The sequence below is a fragment of the Schistocerca americana genome, chromosome 6 (genome assembly GCF_021461395.2).
Source record: "Schistocerca americana isolate TAMUIC-IGC-003095 chromosome 6, iqSchAmer2.1, whole genome shotgun sequence".
In the NCBI taxonomy this organism is placed as follows: domain Eukaryota; kingdom Metazoa; phylum Arthropoda; class Insecta; order Orthoptera; family Acrididae; genus Schistocerca; species Schistocerca americana.
The window spans coordinates 564,976,890-565,001,959 of record NC_060124.1 but is presented as its reverse complement, the minus strand read 5'-3'; the positions used below and the strand labels follow the sequence as shown (position 1 = coordinate 565,001,959).

The 25,070-nt window shown below is 45.9% G+C and overlaps 1 protein-coding gene across 1 annotated transcript in view; it reads right to left on the bottom strand.

Moving 5' to 3' along the window:
* The window catches only part of LOC124619777, a 1,271,017-nt gene that overhangs the window by 468,799 nt on the left and 777,148 nt on the right, over positions 1-25,070 (bottom strand). The window contains exon 3 of the mRNA XM_047146363.1: positions 2,891-3,026. Within this exon, the coding sequence (XP_047002319.1) occupies positions 2,891-3,026 (136 nt within the window). The remainder of the gene's footprint in view (positions 1-2,890; positions 3,027-25,070) is intronic.

Below are 25,070 nucleotides of genomic sequence, written 5' to 3'. Positions count from 1 at the left end.
TGCGCGTCGATGGTGATGAAATAATGATGATTAGGACAACACAACACCCAGTCCCTGAGCGAAGAAAATCTCCGACCCAGCCGAGAAACGAACCCGGGTCCTTAGGATTGACATCCTGTCGCGCTGACCACTCAGCTACCGTGGGCGGACACATTCACAAATGCCGTGTACACACGTACAGACGGAGCAGTATGGCGCAGAGAAGACGCCTGCCAGTCTCTCTGCTGTGGGGGACCATGGGAAGAATGGAAGCAAAACAGTCGCAAACCGATGTGGCCCTATGTCTTAATGTAAATCTTCTGTTGTTTTTCGGATGAGGCGACAGTTGTAAGAGATCAAAAGTGTGTTCCGAAGACCAGGGGAGGGCCGACCACGTGTGACAACAGAAAGAGGGGGGCCGTTATTTAGCTGTAACTGAACGAAGGTACCGCCTTAGTACTGCACGGAAACTGGCATCTGATTTCGCAGCGTCCACTGGGTGTGTTGCAGCCAGGAAAACGGTGTACAGAACGCTTCGGCTGAGTGGCCTTTACTGTCGGAGAACCTCTGGCGCGTCTTCACAGAAGGAAACTTCTAGAGTGGAGCTGTCTACAAGCCATGTGGACGGCCGAACAGTGGTCCAATGTCCTTTTCACAGATGAGTTCCGATTTGATGTGGACAGTGATTCTCGATGAATTTGCATATGGAGGGAACGCGAAATACTATTTTGGGACCCAAACGTTGTGGAAAGTGACTCATATCGAGGAGGATCCCTAATGGTGTGGTCAGGGATTAAGTTGAGAACTCGAAAAGCTCTTCATGAAATTGTACGGTTAAACTGGAAAGGTTTAACTGCCATCAGGTACCGTGAAGAGATCTTGGGACCTCACGTGCGGTTGTTCCGAGGTGCTGTGGTCCCAGACATCATATTGCTGGATGGTAATGTTCGGCCTCACAGAGCACGCGCGTCTGATGTTTTCGTGGAAACTGAAGATTTTGTACGCATGGCATGGCCTGCTCGCTCTCCCGATTTGAATCCAATAGGGCACGCTGGGGATGCATTAGGGAGACGGGTTGCAACACGTCAGCATCCACCAACCACTCTCCAAGACTTGCGAGCAGCGCTGCATGAAGAATGGGCGTTGTTGCCTGAACGCGACATTTCTGACACCAATCACGGCCTTCCCTGCCGTTTTTCAGGGTTGTATTGCAGCCAGAGGTGGTCACATCCTAGACTGACCGCATTAATCAGTTGACGGAATGTGTGTGTAAATCCGTTAAGGTGGAAGAAAAGAACGAAGAACGTTTTTGTCTACCATTATGCATGCTGCTATTCTTTATTCTTTATCCAGGATGGTCGAAAACTCCCGTTACACACTTCTAGGACTGTAGATGGGTGCGAGTACATCGTATTTTGAATAGGAACCCATGTCCGGAAACGTCTTCCAAGGAGACGACAGAGCGTCAAAGTTATAGGTGCGGGCGTATGTAAATGTACGTATACACGGGGTGATTCCATGATGATATTAGAGACTTTCTAGGATGAAGGTGAACGATAAATGTATTAATTTACAGTAAGGATCACTGTACCGGAAAGGAACGAGTCGAAAGTTATAGTCCGCAGCTCGTGGTCGTGCGTTAGCGTTCTCGCTTCCCGCGCCCGGGTTCCCGGGTTCGATTCCCGGCGGGGTCAGGGATTTTCTCTGCCTCGTGATGACTGGGTGGTGTGTGATGTCCTTAGGTTGGTTAGGTTTAAGTAGTTCTAAGTTCTAGGGGACTGATGACCATAGATGTTAAGTCCCATAGTGCTCAGAGCCATTTGAACCATTTTTTGAAAGTTATAAACGAAAACCGTTCTGATACCTCTGACAGTTGAATATATGTACCGGTTCTTGTGTTGCGAAGAGTGTAGGGCAGGCATCTTTGAGTGGTGACAGTGTGGACAAAAACTAGAAAAAATGTCCTATAAACGTGGGCTCTGAATTGCATACCAGAGGAGCTATGACCATTCGTTCTTCTTCGCTAATGTGAAACACATGTCCGCTACTGAGCAAGGGTTCATAGCTGTTAAGGTGCGCACTATAGAGCCCACGTTTAATGGACATTTTTTCTCGTTTTTGTCCACACTACCACCACTGAAAGTTACCAACCCGACACTCTTCGCAACACAAGAACCGGTATATGTATTCAACTGTGAGAGGTATCAGAAAGGTTTTCGTTTATAGCTTTCGGTTCGTTCGTTTCCGGTACAGGAATCCTTACCTCAAATTAATACATTTATCGTTCTTCATCATCCTAGAAAGTCTGTAACATCATCACGAAATCACCCCATGTATACGTACATTTACAGAGGCCAGCGACTATAACTTTGACACCGGCCGGAGTGGCCGTGCGGTTCTAGGCGACACAGTCTGGAATCGAGCGACCGCTACAGTCACAGGTTCGAATCCTGCCTCGGGCATGGATGTGTGTGATGTCCTTAGGTTAGTTAGGCTTACTTAGTTCTAAGTTCTAGGCGACTGATGACCTCAGAAGTTAAGTCGCATAGTGCTCAGAGCCATTTGAACCATATAACTTTGACACTCTGTAGCCTCGTTGAATGACGTTTCCGGAACTGCGTTCCTATTCAAAATACGATGTACTCACTCCTCTCTACAGGTCCTAGAAGTCTGTGACGGGAATTTCCAACCACCCTGTATTGTTTACTATCACCTGTTTATACTGTTGTGTGGCAAAATAAACGCAACATTGAAATGTTTCGGTTGTTGGTTTAATTTTGAACACCAGCGTAAATTTCAGTACATTCAAATCTGGTAAGCTGGTATGAATCACTCTTGGATAAACCAGATGAAAGTAACCATTAGTATAATTCTGTACAAACTACGGGAGACATAGGCAAGAGTTACTCACAAACGACCAGCATGTTGGCCGTGACAGTCTTGGTGGAGAAGGAGGGCGCGTCGGCCGTCACCTCGCAGCTGAAGTTGCCCGACAGGCTGAAGCCGACACGTCGCAGCACCACTTGAGTCGCGTTGGACGATGAAAGCTGCCAACAACAGAGAGAGCAGTGTAATTATAACGCTGAAAAATTCTTGTGGTTGTCTGTGGCACGAAACTTAAAATTACGTCGTTAATTATGGTCTTAAAGATACTCTACTCAAATATTATCTGCGTCTTTTACTGTCGTTAGAAGGGCCCGACTACAGTTCCAAGTACTCCATGAAGTTGCCGTGGATGGACAGCTGGAACGGGAATCACTTAACTTTCGGATAGCAATACAGGAACTATGTGAATGATGTAGCCGCTCGAAGGTCTGGAAAACTGACAAAAGTTGCGAGTACGATATGATGATCAAATAGCTTCGCAATCGCATCAGAATGAAGCCACACGTCAGAGGATGACACTCTGGCTGGTCCACGGCGCCGGATATCGAGGCTGGTACACACTGAGGTGACAGAAGTCATGGGATGCCTCCTAACATCGTGTCGGACCTCCTCTGGTCTGGCTTAGCGTAGGAACTCGGCGTGATATTGAATCGACAGTCGTTGGAACAACCCAGCAGTAATACTGAGCCATGCTATCTCTATAGCCGTTTGTAACTTCGAAAGCCTTACCGGTCCATAATTTTGAGCACCAACAGTCCTCTCGATTATTGGGATTCGTGTCGTGCGATCTTGGTGGCCAAACCATTCGCTCGAACTGTCCAGACTGTTCTTCTAACCAGTTGCGAACAACTATGCCACGGTGACATGGTGCACCAAGCTAAGTTGGGACTAATGTGACCAGGCGACGGTTTTCCAGTCGTCTAGGGTCCAACTGATGTGGTTACGAGCCCAGGAGAGTTACCACAGGCCATGTCGTGCTGTTAGCAAAGACACTCGTGTAAGTCGCCTGCTGCCATAGCCTCCTAATGCCAAATTTCGCCGCACTGTCCTAACGGAAACCTTCGTCGTTAGTCCAACATTGGTTTCTGGGTTATTTCACGCAATGTACCCAGAATGAGATTTTTGACTCTGCAGCGGAGTGTGCGCTGATATTAAGCTTTCCTGGCAGAGGTACTGGCGGAATTAAAGCTGTGAGGACGGGTCGTGAGTCGTGCTTGGGTAGCTCAGTTGGTACAGCACTTGCCGGCGAAAGGCAAAGGTCCCGAGTTCGAGTCTCGGTCCGGCACACAGTTTCAATCTTCCAGGAAAGTTTCACGCAATGTTGCTTGTCTGTTAGGACTAGTAAATCTACGAAAACTCCGCTGCTCTCGGTCGTTAAGTGAAGGCTGTCAGTTACTGCGTTGTCCATAGTGAGAGGTAATGCCTGGAATTTGGTATTGCAGGCGCATTCCTGAGTCTGTGGACCTCAGAACATTGAATTCCTTACCGTTTCTCGAAATGGAATGTCCCATGAGGCTAACTCCAACTACCATTCCGCATTCAGGTGTGTTAACTCCCGTCGCTTGGCCATAAGCACGTCCGAAACCTTTTCACATGAATCACCTGAGTAGAAACGACACCTCCACCTTGCGTACGCGATACTACTGTCACACGTACATGTCCTTATCTCTATCCCATTACCTTTGTTACGTCAGTCTGTATAACGCTGCAGACTTCCTCGGACCTTTTTAATGGTGAAACCTTCTGGGATAGTGACATGTCAGATGGTTTCTCAAAAAGTGTGTTAGAAATGCTCCTCCAGTCCGGAATTTCAAGAAAACAGCGACACATGACCACAGCACAATCTTGCTCACTTCGAGCAATCATCTATGTGAACTAGGTACAGAATGCATTTCGCATGGTGTAAACATAGATTACTTTTCAAACTACATAAACTTTTTCTTATAATTAAATTTTCCCGAAGACAGTTTCATCTTCATCTACGATAATGATAGAAGCTGAAGAAATAAAATAAAATTTTGAACTAAGAGGGTGACTCGAGCCCAGTCTTTTTGCATACTAGGCAGACATGCTGCCCATTACACCATCGCAGCACTATGATCAACATTGCTACAAGAACTACGGAAGTCGAATGCCATCCCCAACACAAACTGCAATTCATATCTTCAGCTTATTTTCCCCCGAAATTGTCACTATTGAGGGGGAAAATTAGCGGAAGATATGAACTGGGAGTTCATGTTGGGAAGGGCATTCGACTTCAGTAGTTCGTGCAGAGTTGTTGACGTCGGTGTTGTGTTGGTGTAATGGTCAGCATTGGTGCGTACTAAGCTTAAAAACCTGAGGCCAAGTCCTGGTTGTAGTATACACTTTAATTCATTTATTCAGCTTCCATCATTATCGTAGATAAACTCTTTCATGGCTGATTTAATGTTTACATCTATGTTTCATGATCTTGTTGTTTTATGTACGTATGAATAGCCCTACAATCCGTCAAGAGATTTTGGGTTCTCCTTTGTCTGCGCAAACTAATGTACCATGACATTTCGATAACATGACCAGGATTGTAAAGATAACATTTAAATGGTAATTGTAAATGGTGCTTCGTTACTACTATTATAGCGTCCTACATATTGTAGAGAGCATCTAGCAGTCAAAATTTTTATGACGAATCGTGTCTGGAGATGTATCCTGTAGTTGTAAAATTAGTTGCAAGACTGGACCGCTTTAAACTGTGCTTCACGATAAGCAGACAGAGGAAAGGATGATTTCTGACCTGTGTGGTCTGCAGCAGCCCGTGGCAAGGGGAACGCTTCGAGTACTCGTCATATAATTCTCCTCTATGAGACGAAGGACTTTCTCTTCAGAGTTGAAAGTGCAGCGCGTCTGTAGTGTATCACAACCAACCCCCCCAGGTGCGAACGGACCATTTTCAGGGATGCGTTCTTGCAGTCGGACGAAATTGGTACGCGACGTTGTAATTGCAAGAGAGACAGAATATGGCGCCCTTGTCTTAGTTTATGTGCGTACCGTTATGCGGAAGATTAGAAAGCGATCCGTTCTTCAAATTTATTTTAAAATGGTCTCTTTCACACATACACCATGTGATCAAAAGTATCCTGACACTCCCAAAAATATACGTTTTTCATATGAGGTGAACTGTGCTGTTACCTACTGTCAGGTACTGCATATCAGCGACCTCAGTAGTCATTAGGCATCGTGACAGAGCAGAATGGGGCACTTCGCGGAACTCACGTACTTCGAACGTGGTCAGGAGACAGGGTGTCACTTGCGTCATACGTCTGTACGCGAGATTTCACTCTCCTAAACATCCCTAGGTCCACTCTTTCCGATGTGATACTGAAGTGGTAACGTGAAGGGACTACGACTGTGGCTGCCCGGGATACTGCCCGCGTTGAGACTGATCCCTCACCTGTGGTAGAGTAGGAGGTCGTCTCGAGGTGTGGCAGGGGGCGAAAGACATTCTGGAGGGCTGAACGGAAGGCCTCTCCAGTTTGTCTGACGAACCGGTTTCAGGCTCTGTCTCAGGCTGATACTGATCTTCGGCCGGACATGGCTGCTTGTCCTGTTCCAGAGGTAGCCCTCAGTCTCCAAGATCCGGGCGGTCGCAGAGGGTGGGCTTACTGGTAGTTGGGAGCTCCAACGTCAGGCGCGTAATGGGGCCCCTTAGGGATATGGCAGCAAGAGAGGGGAAGAAAACCAATGTGTACTCCGTGTGCATACCGGGGGGAGTCATTCCAGATGTGGAAAGGGTCCTTCCGGATGCCATGAAGGGTACAGGGTGCACCCATCTGCAGGTGGTCGCTCAGGTCGGCACCAATGATGTGTGTCGCTATGGATCGGAGGAAATCCTCTCTGGCTTCCGGCGGCTATCTGATTTGGTGAAGACTGTCAGTCTCGCTAGCGGGATGAAAGCAGAGCTCACCATCCGCAGCATCGTCGACAGGACTGGCTGCGGACCTTTGGTACAGAGCCGAGTGGGGGGTCTGAATCAGAGGCTGAGACGGTTCTGCGACCGTGTGGGCTGCAGATTCCTCGACTTGCGCCATAGGGTGGTGGGGTTTCGGGTTCCGCTGGATAGGTCAGGAGTACACCACACGCAGCAAGCGGCTACACGGGTAGCAGGGGTTGTGTGGCGTGGACTGGTCGGTTGTTTAGGTTAGATGGCATCGGGCAAGTACAGAAAGGGCAACTGGCTCAAAGGGTGCGGGGCAAAGTCAGGACATGCGGAGACCAAGCAGCAATCGGTATTGTAATTGTAAACTGTCGAAGCTGCATTGGTAAAGTACCGGAACTTCAAGCGCTGATAGAAAGCACCGAAGCTGAAATCGTTATAGATACAGAAAGCTGGCTGAAGCCAGAGATAAATTCTGCCGAATTTTTTACAAAGGCACAGACGGTGTTGAGAAAGGATAGATCGCATGCAACCGGTGGTGGCGTGTTTGTCGCTGTTAGTAGTAGTTTATCCTGTAGTGAAATAGAAGTGGATAGTTCCTGTGAATTATTATGGGTGGAGGTTCCACTCAACAACCGAGCTAGGTTAATAGTTGGCTCCTTTTACCGACCTCCCGACTCAGCAGCATTAGTGGCAGAACAACTGAGAGAAAATTTGGAATACATTTCACATAAATTTTCTCAGCATGTTATATTCTTAGGTGGAGATTTCAATTTACCAGATATAGACTGGGACACTCAGATGTTTAGGACGGGTGGTAGGGACAGAGCATTGAGTGACATTATACTGAGTGCACTATCCGAAAATTTCCTCGAGCAATTAAACAGAGAACCGACTCGTGGAGATAACATCTTGGACCTACTGATAACAAACAGACCCGAAGTTTTCGACTCTGTAAGCACAGAAAAGGGAATCAGTGATCACAAGGCCGTTGCAGCATCCCTGAATATGGAAGTTAATAAGAAAATTAAAAAAAGGGAGGAAGGTTTATCTGTTCAGCAAGAGTAATAGAAGGCAGATTTCAGACTATCTAACAGATCAAAATGATAATTTCTGTTCCGGCACTGACAATGTTGAGCGTTTATGGAAAAAGTGCAAGGCAATCGTAAAATGCGCTTTAGACAGGTACGTGCCGAGTAAAACTGTGAGGGACGGGAAGAACCCACCGTGGTTCAACAACAAAGTTAGGAAACTACTGCGAAAGCAAAGAGAGCTTCACTCCAAGCTTAAACGCATCCAGAACCTCTCAGACAAACAGAAGCAAAACGATGTCAAAGTTAGCGGGAAGCGTTCAGTGAATTCGAAAGTAAAATTCTATGTACCGACTTGACAGAAAATCCTAGGAAGTTCTGGTCTTACGTTACTCGAAACAGCATATCCAGACACTCCGGGATGATGATGGCATTCAAACAGAGGATGAGACGCGTAATGCTGAAATACTAAACACCTAAAGCTGTTTCGCAGAGGAAGACCGCACTGCAGATCCTTCTCTAAATCCTCGCACTGTCGCCTGATAAACAAAGCAAGAGCCTGCGGAATCTCAGACCAGCTGTGTGGCTGGATTGAAGAGTTTTTAGCAAACAGAACACAGCATGTTGTTATCAATGGAGAGACGTCTACAGACGTTAAGGTAACCTCTGGCGTGCCACAGGGGAGTGTTATGGGACCATTGCTTTTCACAATATATATAAATGATCTAGCAGATAGTGCCGGAAGTTCCATGCGGCATTTCGCGGATGATGCTGTAGTATACAGAGAAGTTGCAGCATTAGAAAATTGTAGCGAAATGCAGGAAGATCTGCAGCGGATAGGCACTTGGTGCAGGATGTGGCTGCTGACCCTTAACATAGATATATGTGACGTATTTCGAATACATAGAGAGAAGTATCCTTTATTATATGATTATATGATAGCGGAACAGACACTGGTAGCAGTTACTTCTGTAAAATATCTGGGAATATGCGTGCGGAACGATTTGAAGTGGAATGATCATATAAAATTAATTGTTGGTAAGGCGGGTACCAGGTTGAGATTCATTGGGAGAATCCTTAGAAAATGTAGTCCATCAACAAAGGAGGTGGCTTACAAAACACTCGTTCGACCTATACTTGAGTATTGCTCATCAGTGTGGGATCCGTACCAGATCGGGTTGACGGAGGAGATAGAGAAAATCCAAAGAAGAGCGGCGCGTTTCGTCACAGGGTTATTTGGTAACCGTGATAGCGTTACGGAGATGTTTGGCAAAGTCAAGTGGCAGACTCTGCAAGAGAGGCGCTCTGCCTCGCGGTGTAGCTTGCTCGCCAGGTTTCTAGAGGGTGCGTTTCTGGATGAGGTATCGAATATATTGCTTCCCCCTACTTATACCTACCGAGAAGATCACGAATGTAAAATGAGTGAGATTCGAGCGCACACGGAGGCTTTCAGATAGCCGTTCTTTCCGCGAACCATACGGGACTGGAACAGAAAAGGGAGTTAATGACAGTGGCACGTAAGTGCCCTCCGCCACACACCGTTGTGTGGCTTGCGGAGTATAAGCGTAGATGTAGATGTACAGCACAAGAGCGACCTCGTCTGTTGGCTGACAGTGACCGCCGACAGTTGAAGAAAGCCGTAATGGGTAATAGCCGGACGTTTATCCAGAACATCACACAGGAATTTCAAATTGCATCAGGATACGCCGCAAGTACTATGACAGTTAGGCGGAAGGTGGGAAAACTTGGATTTGATGGTCGAGGTAAATGCCAAACGACGCCTCGCTTGGTGTAAGGAGCGTAAACATTGAACGATTGAAGAGTCAGAAAACGTTGTGTGGCGTGAAGAATCACGGTACACAATGTGGCGATCCGATGGCGGGATGTTGGTATGGCGAATGCTCGGTGAACGTCAGCTGCCAGTGTGTGTAGTGCCAACAGTAAAACTCGGAGGCGGTGACGTCATGGTGTGGTCGTGGTTTTCATGGAGAGGGTTTGCACCCCTTGTTGTTTTGCGTGGCATTATCAAACATTGAACGATTGATGAGTCAGAAAACGTTGTGTGGCGTGAAGAATCACGCTACACAATGTGGCGATCCGATGGCGGAATTTGGGTATGGCGAATGGTCGGTGAACCTGCCAGCGTGTGTAGTGCCATCAGTAAACCTCGGAGGCGGTGACGTCATGGTGTGGTCGTGGTTTTCATGGAGGGGGTTTGCACCCCTTGCTGTTTTGCGTGGCATTATCATAGCACAGGACTACATTGATGTTTTAAGCACTTTCTTGCTTCTAACTTTTGAAGAGCAATTCAGGGATGCCGATTGCATCTTTCAAGACGATCGACCACCTGTTCATAATGCACGGCCTGTGGCGGAGTGGTTACAAGACAATAACATCCCTGTAATGGACTATCTTTGACTAAGTCCTTACCTGAATCCTACACAACATCTTTGGGATGTATTGGAACGCCGACTTCGTGCCATTCCTCATCGACTGACATCGATACCTCTCCACAGTGCAGCACTCCGTGAAGAATGAGCTGCAATTCGCCAAGAAACCTTCCAGCACCCGATTGAACGTATGCCTGCGACAGTGGAAGCTGTCATCAAGGCTAAGAATGGGCCAACACCATATTGAATTCCAGCATTAGCGATGGAGGGCGCCACGGACTTGTATGTCATTTTGAGCCAGGTGTCCGGATACTTTTTATGATATAGTGTAGGTTAATGACTAAGACTTGTTAATATGTCAGCTTACTACCCTAAAAACCTCTAACAGGAAGTGTGCAACATCCTGTATAAATACGAAATTAGTGTCTTTGTGTGGTTTTTCTCAGACGCCGAGCGCGCACGCAGTTCCTAAGTGATGCCAACGGCTGACATAGACCTCTGAGAGACGACGACAGCGGTACAGGCCACTGCCCAGCTGCTCTCAATTCCCGAATACATCCTGCCAGGAAGATTTTTCAGGTTAAGGTATGTGTATCTCGTCTCCAGTCTATCTTAACTCTCGCTGTTTCTCTATTGGTGGTGGTGCTTCAGGGGCAGCTAAAATTGAGCTTTCATGTTCATTTCTAGAAAGTAAATATTTGTAGGTTTCCATATTTAATAGGTAAAAACGGAACGCTTATTGGATTACTTTGTTCTCTGTGTGTGTCTGCCCAACTGCTAAGACATCACGTTTTCCTTGTAAGCGGTAGAGGTATCTCGTTCAGATTTGTGTCACGACCCATGACCTAAGGATCATTCATCACCTCAAATTAGCGATAGCAAGGGGACGATTTGATCCTGAAGCAACGATAATACACTAGGAAGAGAGATTTTGATCACGTGCTTTTCATACGCAAACAAATGAAGTGTACAAAATTCGGGGCACTGCAGAGCATTAATTTACTTCAGTAACAGGCTTGCAGTTTACAAGTCCATCATCAGACTTTAAATTTTACGAATTCTCGTTCACGTGTCGGTACAACTAATAGCGATAAAACCAAATTCAACAAAATGATTGTAGAATGTACTCCCAACGATCATGACGTGAGCAACTCGAAATTAAATGTTTTCTATGGGAGTTATCCAGAAAGTACTCCACTGCATTTTTTTCCTTCAACAGTTCTTTATTGAACGTAATGAGAATTACACACACGAAAGAATGGTGTTTTATCTACACAGCCAATTTTTCCAGGTAATCTCCATCCTGTTCTACGGCGCGAAACAAGGGTGTGTATGCCCTGTCGGTACCAATTCTTATCATGGTGGCGGAGCCAGTGCTTCACTGTGTGAATCATCTCCTCATCGTCCACAAAACGTGTTCGCGAATGACAACATCAGGTTGCTGCACATGCCAGGTGTGACAGCCGTGGATGGTCTCCCCAATCGCTCTGCCGTACCGCCTTATGATGACGTCACACTCCGTGCCCAGCGACTAACTGTACTTCTGTTGACATCAGATGCTCCATAGACTTTGCACAAGCGTTTGTGAATAGTTCCCACAGTTTCTTTCTCTGCAGTGAGAAATTCAATGATGCCGGGTTGTTCGAAACGTACTACACATACAGACGCCAATCCGAAACTATCCTGCAGCTACGCTATCTGTTGGAAGACACAGAAACTTAGCACGTTCCCTTAGGAGACTTTAAATAACACATAGTAACATTTGGCATTCGTAGCATAGTGGTCGGCTTATAAAAAGCGCGGTGCGTTACTTTCTGGTCAACCCTCGTATATAAGACAACAGCGCTTAAACGGATATCACTGAAAATCGTTATTCACAGAGGAACAGCTACTAACGTACTTTTAGCCCTTATCATTTGCCAGAACTCAGAAGAATGTATCTAACAAACTCTCTCACATTCTAGCACTCTTTCTGTTGACTTTATAAACAGTATCTGAAAAGGATCAAAAGTTCAGCACAGCTCTATTGAGCGCTCCAGCTCGAAGTACCGTATGTTAACATATACACTACTGGCCGCTAAAATTGCTGCACCACGAAGATGACGTGCTACAGAAGCGAAATTTAGCAGACAGGAAGAAGATGCTGTGATAACCAAATGATTAGCTTTTCAGAGCATTCACATAAGGTTGGCGCCGGTGGCAACACCTACAACGTGCTGACATGAGGAAAGTTTCCAACCGATTACTCATACACAAACAGCAGTTGACCGCCGTTGCCTGGTGAAACCATGGTGTGATGCCTCGTGTAAGGAGGAGAAATGCGTACCATCAAGTTTCCGACTTTGATGAAGGTCGGATTGCAGCCTATCGCGATTGCGGTTTTCGAATCGCGACATTGCTGCTCGTGTTGGTCGAGATCCAATGACTTTTAGCACAATATGGAATCCCTGGGTTCAGGAGGGTAATACAAAACGCCGTGCTGGATCCCAACGGCCTCGTATCACTAGCAGTCGAGATGACAGGTATCTTATCCGCATGGCTGTAACGGATCGTGCAGCAACGTCTCGATCCCTGAGTCAACAGATGGGGCCTTTGCAAGACAACATCCATCTGCACGAACAGTTCGACGAGTATGCAGAAGCATGGACTATCAGCTCGGAGACCATGGCTGCGGTTACCCTCGACGCTGCATCACATACAGGAGTGCCTTCGATGGTGTACTCAACGACGGACCTGGGCGCACGAATGGCAAAACGTCATTTTTTCGGATGAATCGAGGTTCTGTTTACAGCATCATGATGGTCGCATCCGTATTTGGCGACATCGCGGTGAACGCACATTGGAAGCGTGTATTCGTCTTCACCTTACTAGCGTACCATCCGGCGTGATGGTATGGGGTGCAAATGGTTACACGTCCCGGTCACCTACTGCTCGCATTGACGGCATTTTGATCAGTGGACGTTACATTTCAGATGTGTTAGGACCCGTGGCACTACCCATCATTCGATCCCCGCGAAACCCTACATTTCAGCAGGACAATGCACGACCGCATGTTGCAGGTCCTGTACGGGCCTTTCTGGGTACAGAAAATGTTCGACTGCTGCCCTGGCCAGCACATTCTCCAGATCTCTCAGCAATTAAAAAGTCTGGTCAATGGTGGCCGAGCAACTGGCTCGTCGCAATGCGCCAGTCGTTATTCTTGATGAACTGTGGTATCGTGTTGAAGCTGCATGGGCAGCTGTACCTGTACACGCCAACGAAGCTCTGTTTGACTCAATGCCTAGGCGTATGAAGGCCGTTATTACGGCCAGAGGTGGTTGTTCGGGTACTGATTTCTGAGGAACTATGCACCGAAATTGCGTGAAAATGTAATCACATGTCAGTTCTAGTATAATATATTTGTCCAATGAATACCTATTTATCATGTGCATTTCTTCCTGGTGTAGCAATTTTAATGGCCAGTAGTGTATCTGTGTTGATCCACTGTGGACATGAGACGGCGGCTGATCAAATATTTAAAAATGAACTTCGTCAAACAGCAGTTCAATTGAGACGTTGGTTTTTTTTTTTTTCGCTACCAGTTTCGGTAATTCATTAAGCCATCTTAAAATATGCGTATGGGACCTGAAAATGGCGTAATGAATTGCCGAAACTAGTAGCGAAAATAACATAAAGTAACATCTCATTTTTAAGGCTGTCTGGCGAATTGCATTGATAAATAGGTATCATGTGTGGTGAAAGAAATGCATATACGCATTCGTTAAAATTGTCATTTCGACATTAATCCCTATTCATACAGAAAACTCCCTATTGATATAGGAAGAAGTATTGCGTAGAGAGTTACACTACTCTCGAAGTTTCAGTAAAAAACATATCCACGAGGCACATTGTCTCCGTTATAACGTCCACCACGGGAGCATTTCCGTTACGCCCTTATACACACCAAACGATACCGTTACGAAACGCGCTGTTATTCTTATGCTCTTTCCTACCTCTTTTATCATTGCTACCATGTATTGTTCTCAGACTGATTACAAACTTCTATGAATCGGTCGAACAAGTGTTTTGTAAGGCACTGTTATCGCTGATGACATACATTTCCTTTAGGATCTTGCAGCGTATCTCAGCCTGACAGCTGCCGCGTCTACGACTAGTTGTACGTGGTCGATCGATTTCTGGTTGCTCCAGCAGGTGTGTTACATTTATTACTGCCTCCTAGAGGCGGCTATTCAGCAGGCTTTTCTCCGTCAGTATCACTGTATCGGTATCTTCTTTGATATCAGTTAGGCATATGATACTATTTGGAGACACTGTATTCTTGCACAAATGCATCAATGGGGCTATCGTGGCCGCCTCCCGATCTTCATTCGGTCTTTCCTGTCTCAGCGGTTATTTCGGACCCGCGTTGGTAACACACTGTCTGATCGCTTTGAGCAAGAGAACGGTGTCCCCCAGGGCAGTGTTTTAAGCGTTACCCTCTTTGCCATAGACATCAACAGTATAACGTCTACAGTGAGGAGTCCAGTACAGTGCTCCTTATTTGTGGACACCTTCGCTGTTTTCTGTTTCTCCTCCAGTGTTGCAACCGTGAGCCGTCAGTTGCAGCTAACAGTGCGGCGGTTAGACGAGTGAGCTGCAAAGACGGGTTTTCGGTTTTCTGCCGATAAGTGTGTTTGTGTTCATTTTAATCGTTCTCGTCATCTTTTTACTTTGCCTGCCTTGCATATGGGGGATACTGTCCTACATTTTAGAGAGACAGTGCGGTTTCTGGGCCTAATTTTTGACTCCAGGTTGTCATGGCTGCCACACCTACGTGACATGAAAGCCAGAACGCTGAAGGCACTGAACTCCTCAAGTGCCTCAGCCACAGGTCTTGGGGCGCGGACAGGGCGCGTCTCCTACAGTTTTATGGAGCTTTTGTGCGTTCACGGCTGGACTATGGGTGCACAGTATATGGGTCAGCGAGGCCATCTTATTTGCGGATCCTTGACCCTGTTCACCATGCTGGGATCCGACTGGCCACGGTTGCTTATCGGACCAGTCCCGTACCCAGCCTCTGTGCTGAGTCTGGCGAACCGCCACTTACCATCCGGCGGCAGCTCCTGTTGGTGCGCCAGGCTTGTAAGTTTCTTGCAGCTCCCAGATCGCCTGCTCACCATCTTGTTGCCCATTCACCTCTGGACCGCCTTTTTTCCCGCCGTCCCTGGGCTACGTTGCCGTTTGGGATCCGTGTGCAACGTATACTAGAGTCCCTCGGTGTGGAGTCTGTACAACCCCAAATCCAAGGTTTTAACCGCCTGCCACCCTGGTTACTGAAGAGACCCGGAGTGATTTTAGATTTATTGCAGTACAAGAGAGATTGCACTCCTGCCACCGTTTTTAATGCAGCATTTTCTGCCATTTTATCTGAGCACCACGACTATGTAGCTGTTTTTACGGATGGGTCGAAACAGGAGGATTCTGTTGGTTGCTCAGTTGTTTTTCCATATCGTGTCCTCAAGGTCCGACTGCCTCAGACTTTTACTGTCTTTGATGCAGAATTGTTTGCGATCTTGCGGGCACTGGAGCACATGAGACATTCTTCCTCTCCTAAATTTCTTGTCTGTTCCGATTCACTCAGTGCCCTTCACTCATTGCAACGTTTGTATCCGGCAGACAAAATTGTCCAGGCCATCCAGGATGCTCTCCTCCGACTACAGCGACTGGGGAAGGTTGTAGCTTTCTGCTGGGTTCCGGGGCATGTTGGCATTGCTGGGAATGAAAGGGCAGATCTCGCAGCCAAGGAGGCGTGTCTTGCCCCACAAGTATCTCAGTGTGCTATCCCCTTGAACGCACTCACCTCCCTGTTGAGCTCACGGGTCATGCGTCGGTGGGAAGATGAGTGGCTGGAAGTGACTGACAATAAGCTCCGTATAGTCAAGCCCACAACGTGTGTGTGGTGTACTTCCTTTCAGCCCCATCGACGGGACGAGGTTCTCCTCACTCGGCTTCGAATAGGCCACAGCCCTATGACGCACAGCTTCCTGCTCCGGCGAGAGGACCCTCCAATGTGTGGTGCTTGCGGCGTCCAGGTCACTGTGCGCCACGTTTTATTAGATTGCGTTTTATTTTCTGACCAGTGGGTCGCGGCTGACTTGCCACCAGACCTGCCGTCTCTTTTAGGCAACGCTCGGACGAATGTGGTTAAAGTTTTAAAGTTCTGTGCCCTGTCAAATGTTTTTACAAAGATTTTAGGGAGAGGATTTTAATTTTCTCACTGTGTAACAAGCTCGCCCATATTTTATGTAAGTGGCCAGCCAATAACAATTTCCTGTGACATTCTTGTTGCTATGTTTCCCCTTTCCTTAGGTTTTACTTTCTTATGTAGCATTTTCTTTCTTTTCCTGCTTTCTTTGAGTGTGTGCTTTAGTTTTCTTAGGTCTGTCCACATTCGTTCCTTTTAATGTGTGTCAGGGCGCTGATGACCTCGATGTTGAGCGCCCATAAGTCCCAACACACCACCACCACCACCATCAAGTTAAATGTGCCCATTGGTTGAGTCTTTTATTGCCTCCCCACCTAATTTTCATTTTTAAAAATTCATGATACTTGTTTTACTTCTATATCTGAGATCTTCGTTAGCCACCTTCACTGGCTACCGATTCTGATACTTCCATAAACTGTGCGTCGGAAGTAAGTCTTTGGAAAGGCGGTTGGCTGTCAACCAGCGTCGTGCCTTCACGGTTTAGAACGCCATGGGGGTCTTTGTTCAATGGAAGTCGACGATCAAATTAGCTGTACAGCACCTTGGATTGTTAAGACGTGTCTGGTTCGGGAGCTTGAGGGAGAATGTGCTGACGGTTGCCGACACCTTTATAACCGACGTCAAAAGTGTGCCGCAGGTAACGGTGACTACTCTGGGGGCCAGTAAAGGCGTTTTGTTTGCAGCTCTTGTTTACGTTATGAGACCAATCACCGGACTTTTCAGACGCAACCCAGACGTATGTAGCACTATATTTAGACACTAGTTTTTTGTATTTGTTATTGAAACTAATTATTCGTTGAAACAGATTTGAACATGAATACAGAATGACTCACTTTTTTATTTCTTTCCAATAATTATCTTCAGGATTGGATTCAGATGGGGTATACAGAAATAAGATTTCCACATACGTGGCATTATGCCCAGTACTGGCTCTGTGATAAAAAGAGAGGGAACACTTTAAAGGATTGTCATGAGTGACAGCTATAAAGCATGTTGGGCTGAAAAACGACTTCCTTTACTTCATGCGGCAGTGTGGGCAGCATTGTAGCTATTGTCCCCCTAACAGCTTCCATTTTACTTTCCTGTTGGCCACAAATTAATTAATTTTCTTTGCAGGGCAGTAAATTTTTCATTGGCCATCGGTCACATTACTTAACAGTATGTATTTTACCAAATGTTCTCAGTTGCCGACACACTTTGGTGGAACCAAAAATTTGCATCTGCAAGTGCTAGTAGGTATTTTGAGCTAAGATCTGAGTGGATAGCTACAGGATAAAAGGTTGTCGACTGTTTATGCCCGAAAAACTATGCGATTTCTGACGGCTTGAATTGCTCCCGCAACAAACTGAACTGGAAAGTATTATGTGAAGCATTACCTGTTTCATTATTGTATAACTTAATTCGTTTGTACTTTACTAAACAAAAAAAGACAGAATACGTGTTCGCTCTTAGTATGAGAACGCTTAGAATCGGAAAATCATTGTTCGAAGTGCGGTTAAACAGCAATATATTTTACACACACTATATGAAAATGTTGAATGTAAGTAAATCTCCACAACAAATATGAAAGTGAATTGAAATACATTAATATTTATTTACAAAACAGTTGGCTCACACCCACCCGTCAGTGTACGCTTTTTCTAAAAATTAAAACAAAAAATAGGTTCTATATATCCAGCCCTGCTGTAAAAAGGGTCAGGAAAAGTTTGTTTACAGTGCGGGAAAATGAAAACCTTTCATTTACTGGCTGACAATTGCTTCATTATGACCGCGAATTTACTTTTGAAGCGAATAAATGTGCCCCGGTGAGGTAATTAAAATTCTGGAGCTCAAAGTCTAAAGAGAGCAGGCACAATTTAAGCTTTTATTCCAAAAGCAGCGACGTATTATTGAGGATTTTTCAGAGCGCCCAGAGAATATCAATGAAAGAAAAATGGGAGCACGGTTTTAAAAACTTTTCGCTTGAGAACTGAGAAAGAACGCTACGTCCTTAGCGGTCCTCAGTGGAACGTATGAGGATGCAGTGACATTTTCCAGTTAAAACAACTGTGCGTGTTAACCTCTTTTCGCACATTTTAAACGATGAAGAGAATTTGTCAGCCAAGTGGCGGTGCAAGTTTTGATTTCTCTTTGAATTACTGACTCTTCGTATTGCGTGAATTACGTCATGAACGACGGCCCTCAGGGATGTGGAAAGATTGAAGTTATTTATAAAATATATAAGCAGCCACTGGTGGCTTCTTTTGTAACGTACACTAACCACTAGCGCTTATATACTCATTCTGATGATTGTAGGACTCGCTTTTAGATTACTTCATTTATGTATGTATATATTAGGGAAAAAGAACTACTTTGAAACACGCCATTTGTTTCCCCTCTGATGGTGATCAGATGAAGTAATTATCTAATACTTGAAACAAATAGCTAATTTAATTTAAACAGAACACTCATCCCTTTTACTTGGGGCTCCCAAAACGGGATATCATGAACCTACTTCCCCATACCACTTACGGGTGGTCATGTAAGTACTTCAAAATCTAATCTGGAAATTCGTTTCCAACTATTGGTTTCCAAATTCTGCGATCGATTTTCGCACCCATGTTAACATTTTGGAAAGGGACTGGGATGTCAGGATTTGTCTTATTTTCAAAAAATTTTTCTAATATGAACGGAATGGTTTATGAAAAGTGAAGGATAAGTAGAAATATTAGACTGAAGCTGTTTACACCTCGTCTAATTCAGGGAAATAGCGATTGTGCCGACTAAACCATAAACTTATCTGGTTTCCAGGCGCTATATTTAACTGGGATGGCAAATCCACTTCAGATCTTAACATCTCAACACGACAGCGAAAAACAGTTTAAGAAATCCGGTAAAACGGTTTAAGAAATCCGGTTTTCTTTCGGGAGATGTACTGCAGGTTTACGTAGTGACTGTCAGCTGTCTGTATACCGGAGAAATCTAGATACGTATAACATGAATTTTTGTGTTGACCAGAATTCCATCCTTATAGCATACGTGGGGTAAAAGTACGTGTGGGGCAAGAGTACGAATAAAGCTTCGACGTCCCTAAAGCAGAAGTTCACCATTCTCCCATCAGGAAGCGCATATGTCGTCATCTCAGTTCAGTTTAGGAGTCTCGTTGTATTCTGGCGATTACTGCTGGAGAAGACGTGGTAAGTCACTTTTGTACGTTTTAGATCTAACATCGGTATAGTTTTCATTGGGTGTAAGCTGAACTTAAACGTATTTAAACACTGGATAAACTCGATAGCGGAAACAGGGGCCACAGGATTCCAATACGCTCGTTGAGGGCCATGACTTTAGTAGTGTGCGTTATCTGTAAATTGCGAAAAGAGAAAATAGTGGATTGGGGTAAAAATGCTCAAGGTTGAGGGGTAGGACATAATAGTAAGCACTTTTGCTCCATGAAGAAACTATTCGCAAACTTTCGCTCCATAACTTGTACTTTGACTTCAGTATTTCCTTCTAGTGTATTCAAGCCCTTTTTGCGTTTATTTACCTTAAATGCCTCGTTCTTCACCTTAGAGCAGCAAAATTAATTTAAATTTTCTATAGTGTTCTTTTTTTTTCAAATATACCTACCTCTCAAACACGATTCCAATATGATGTTCCATAAGGATTTTTTTTTTTTTTTTTTTTTTTTGACTAATCGACCGAGGTTATCACCTCGACAGCCATTAACAGAGCTGCTCTACAAACAAGCTTCCAAAGTTACTGGAAATGAAAGCTATTAAAAGCATCCAAACCTATCGGGTTTTTAGAGACGGCCTTAAGAAAACGTCTTAAAATTGTAAAATGTAGTGAGCACCTCGGCAGAATCACAAAGCTTTCTCATTGGAGGAGGAACATGCTATAGTACAGAATTGCATTCACCTCTCTGAACGTTTATTTCGGCCTTACTCTCAGATCAGTGCTACATTTACTTTCAGAAATCACTGAAACATGAATTTAATTGTAGTTGTTTGTATGTTGTTCAGCTGGGGATAAAAGCACGCATTGCGTACACCTGGCCGCGCGGGATTAGCCGAGCGGTCTCAGGCGCTGTAGTCATGGACTGTGCGGCTGGTCCCGGCGGAGGTTCGAGTCCTCCCTCGGGCATATGGGGATTAGTGTTTTTAACGTCCCGTCGACAACGGGGCATTAGAGACGGAGCGCAAGCTCGGGTGAGGGAAGGATGGGGAAGGAAATCGGCCGTGCCCTTTCAAAGGAACCATCCCGGCATTTGCCTGAAGCGATTTAGGGAAATCACGGAAAACCTAAATCAGGATGGCCGGAAACGGGATTGAACCGTCGTCCTCCCAAATGCGAGTCCAGTGTGCTAACCACTGCGCCACCTCGCACGGTCCCCTCGGGCATGGGTGTGTGTGTTTGTCCTAAGGATGATTTAGGTTAAGTAGTGTGTAAGTTTTGGGACTGATGACCTTAGCAGTTAAGTCCCATAAGGTTTCACACACATTTGATTTGCGTACACTTGTCACCGGCCCGCGCTCTCGTACCCAACGGCCTGGGGTCTGAGTACGCATAATTATTCTCTAGGAAATCCTTTATTACCCCCTAACAATAACTGGATGACAATGATACATTTACACAATGTTACCAAGATGTCAAACTGTGTGTTACGTGAGTAATACAAACAAAACACCAAAATACCGTACTTTTACCTCACCTACCCTCTATCTCAGGATGCTGATACGTTATCTAATGAATAACTGACTTGGAATCTGTTTACTTTGTGTTTAAATATCTGTGGATTACAATGTCTTGTCCTGTATCTACCGAGAACTTGTTACATATCTCTGCGCCAAAATACTAAATTTCATTCTGAACAGTAGGCAACGATACATCGTTTGTTCGTCTTTAATCTTGATGAGCGACGGGGAAAAATATATAGACCTGTAAGTGCAAGAAACCCCAGTTTCTACAAGAGGTAAGATCTTCAGTTGCCAACACAAGACTCTAAGGGCGCACATAGAAGGAAGATTTATTTTTTGGACTCAAACTGCACTGCCCCCGACGATTACACCGGAGGAAAGTATTCCACCAACCCCACCTGCAAGTGTAGTGAAAAGTTTCTAGGAAGCTTTTTAGTGCTGGTGGCACGTTAGATTTGTTTTCCATTTGTATTGTTGAGACCTCTACACATAGACTGTCATCCAGTGTGTATCTGTTGTTCCCTTCCTTTAGTGCATGTAAGTAATATTTATTAATTTGTAATGTCTGCGATACGTAAGATTAAAGCTTAAAATATTTGCTGTTGGGCAGTTGTAAGTTTGCTGTAATATTCTCCTTGCTGTGTCTGCTGTTTATGTGATCCAGCTCCTTTAACAGCAAAAATATATATTCAGCTGACGCAACACTTTTTAAAGAACACTGCAATGCACTCGAATGTAATTCACGAGGGTAGGTCGAGAACAAGATTGGGTCAAGCACTAGCACCTTATTTACTGTTACCCCACTCCGACTTTTCTATAATTGCTATCCCCCATTTTTAATATGATCCGCTGTATCTCAATGTTGATATAAGACTCCACCCATTTCATGATCTAACTTTCCTAGTTGAATTACGCGATCTGCACAACCAGAGGCTCTGAATACGCCAATGGGGTAGTTTCTTTTGTTTAGTTTCAGAAGAGTTCGTGCTATCACATTTTTTTCTGCATATGAACCCATTTATCTCTTTTCGCCGACAACCACAATCGTACGCCAGTCCTGCGCCACTTACAAATCACAAGAGAAAAATTCTCAAAACTTACTGTAAAGGGTAACAGTGTCCTTTTTTACAAGCATCAGAGGTACCATGGTCTTTCAATGGTGCCCCACAATTGTTTCTCACAAAATTTTTAATGTAAAGCGGTTAAACTGGGAGACGATAAAAGTCAACATTTCTTTTACATATACTAGTTTCCTACACAGTCCTGCCTATGGTCGTATGCCAGCTTTGTGCAGGAGAATGTATCTCCTATTGGTAAAATCTCTTGACTTGTTCTTAGAGCCATGTTTTCACTGAATCAGCTACGCTCTCGTGATCTTTCAAGTGCGTTCCACGTACGGAATCCTTAGGGCACCTACACAGATTTAGGTCCGAGGGCGTCAGGTCTGGACTATGCAATCGATAAAGTAATGATGCCCACGCATTCTGGCTTATATTCGCAGGTTTCGAGACAAGGGGGTGAGCGTGCATTGTCGTGTTGGATCAAGATATACACTCCTGGAAATGGAAAAAAGAACACATTGACACCAGTGTGTCAGACCCACCATACTTGCTCCGGACACTGCGAGAGGGCTGTACAAGCAATGATCACACGCACGGCACAGCGGACACACCAGGAACCGCGGTGTTGGCCGTCGAATGGCGCTAGCTGCGCAGCATTTGTGCACCGCCGCCGTCAGTGTCAGCCAGTTTGCCGTGGCATACGGAGCTCCATCGCAGTCTTTAACACTGGTAGCATGCCGCGACAGCGTGGACGTGAACCGTATGTGCAGTTGACGGACTTTGAGCGAGGGCGTATAGTGGGCATGCGGGAGGCCGGGTGGACGTACCGCCGAATTGCTCAACACGTGGGGCGTGAGGTCTCCACAGTACATCGATGTTGTCGCCAGTGGTCGGCGGAAGGTGCACGTGCCCGTCGACCTGGGACCGGACCGCAGCGACGCGCGGATGCACGCCAAGACCGTAGGATCCTACGCAGTGCCGTAGGGGACCGCACCGCCACTTCCCAGCAAATTAGGGACACTGTTGCTCCTGGGGTATCGGCGAGGACCATTCGCAACCGTCTCCATGAAGCTGGGCTACGGTCCCGCACACCGTTAGGCCGTCTTCCGCTCACGCCCCAACATCGTGCAGCCCGCCTCCTGTGGTGTCGCGACAGGCGTGAATGGAGGGACGAATGGAGACGTGTCGTCTTCAGCGATGAGAGTCGCTTCTGCCTTGGTGCCAATGATGGTCGTATGCGTGTTTGGCGCCGTGCAGGTGAGCGCCACAATCAGGACTGCATGCGACCGAGGCACACAGGGCCAACACCCGGCATCATGGTGTGGGGAGCGATCTCCTACACTGGCCGTACACCACTGGTGATCGTCGAGGGGACACTGAATAGTGCACGGTACATCCAAACCGTCATCGAACCCATCGTTCTACCATTCCTAGACCGGCAAGGGAACTTGCTGTTCCAACAGGACAATGCACGTCCGCATGTATCCCGTGCCACCCAACGTGCTCTAGAAGGTGTAAGTCAACTACCCTGCCCAGCAAGATCTCCGGATCTGTCCCCCATTGAGCATGTTTGGGACTGCATGAAGTGTCGTCTCACGCGGTCTGCACGTCCAGCACGAACGCTGGTCCAACTGAGGCGCCAGGTGGAAATGGCATGGCAAGCCGTTCCACAGGACTACATCTAGCATCTCTACGATCGTCTCCATGGGAGAATAGCAGCCTGCATTGTTGCGAAAGGTGGACATACACTGTACTAGTGCCGACATTGTGCATGCTCTGTTGCCTGTGTCTATGTGCCTGTGGTTCTGTCAGTGTGATCATGTGATGTATCTGTCCCCAGGAATGTGTCAATAAAGTTTCCCCTTCCTGGGACAATGAATTCACGGTGTTCTTATTTCAATTTCCAGGAGTGTATTTTGGAGTCTTTTCGTACCAAACACGTCGGAAACGGCTCTTGAATTTGTTCACAGTCTTCGCAGATGGCCTACGGCAACAAATAAACGAGAATGACATCATCAACATCCCAAAGGACTTTCATCAAGACCGATCGGTGACAGAAGGCCCTCTTCGTTGGCCTCGAGCTGTTCCGACATGACAAGACGATGTGGCTATTCTTTGAGTCTTGTGTTCTGCGATGAGCATTCGAGGAACTCATCTCGAGCACACTTCTGAAAAATCCGCGCTATTCGCCATGTCGGCAGCAGTGACTTTCCCACCATGTGCCAAAGGTGGTCGATTCAGAGCTCAGTTGTTGTACTTACCGACACTGTAACACTTTTTACCCAAACCCAACAGCACTCTCGTCAAATGCATAATTACCCGACACTATAAACATTTATCGATGTTTCTTTTTACACAAAAAAAAATTAAAAGCGGCATGTGCCTTACGTGGACGCCATTTTGATGGACCACTACGTCTCTTCCATCTGTCCCAATTATTCGAAATTTCGGTTACGTGCAGAAGAAACATCAGATTTGGAACATCTAAAATGACTTCTTCCTGTGTGTACTGACGACTATAAAAAGAATTATGCCTATTATTTATTGAATGGCCTTGGTACGTAAATTTGCCGATGTCCGCATTCAACGTGAGATATGTTCACCTAATTGAAAGTGGCTGTTGTTGCTGTGGTCCTCAGTCCTGAGACTGGTTTGATGCAGCTCCCCATGCTACTCTATCCTGTGCTAACTTCTTTATCTCCCAATACCTAATGGAACCTACATCCTTCTGAATCTGTTTAGTGTATTCATCTCTTCGTCTCCCCCTATGCTTTTTACCCTCCACGCTGCCCTCCATTACCAAATTGGCGGTCCCTTGATGTCTCAGAACATGTCCTACCAACCGATCCCTTCTTCTAGTCAATTTGTGCCACAAACTCCTCTTCTCCAA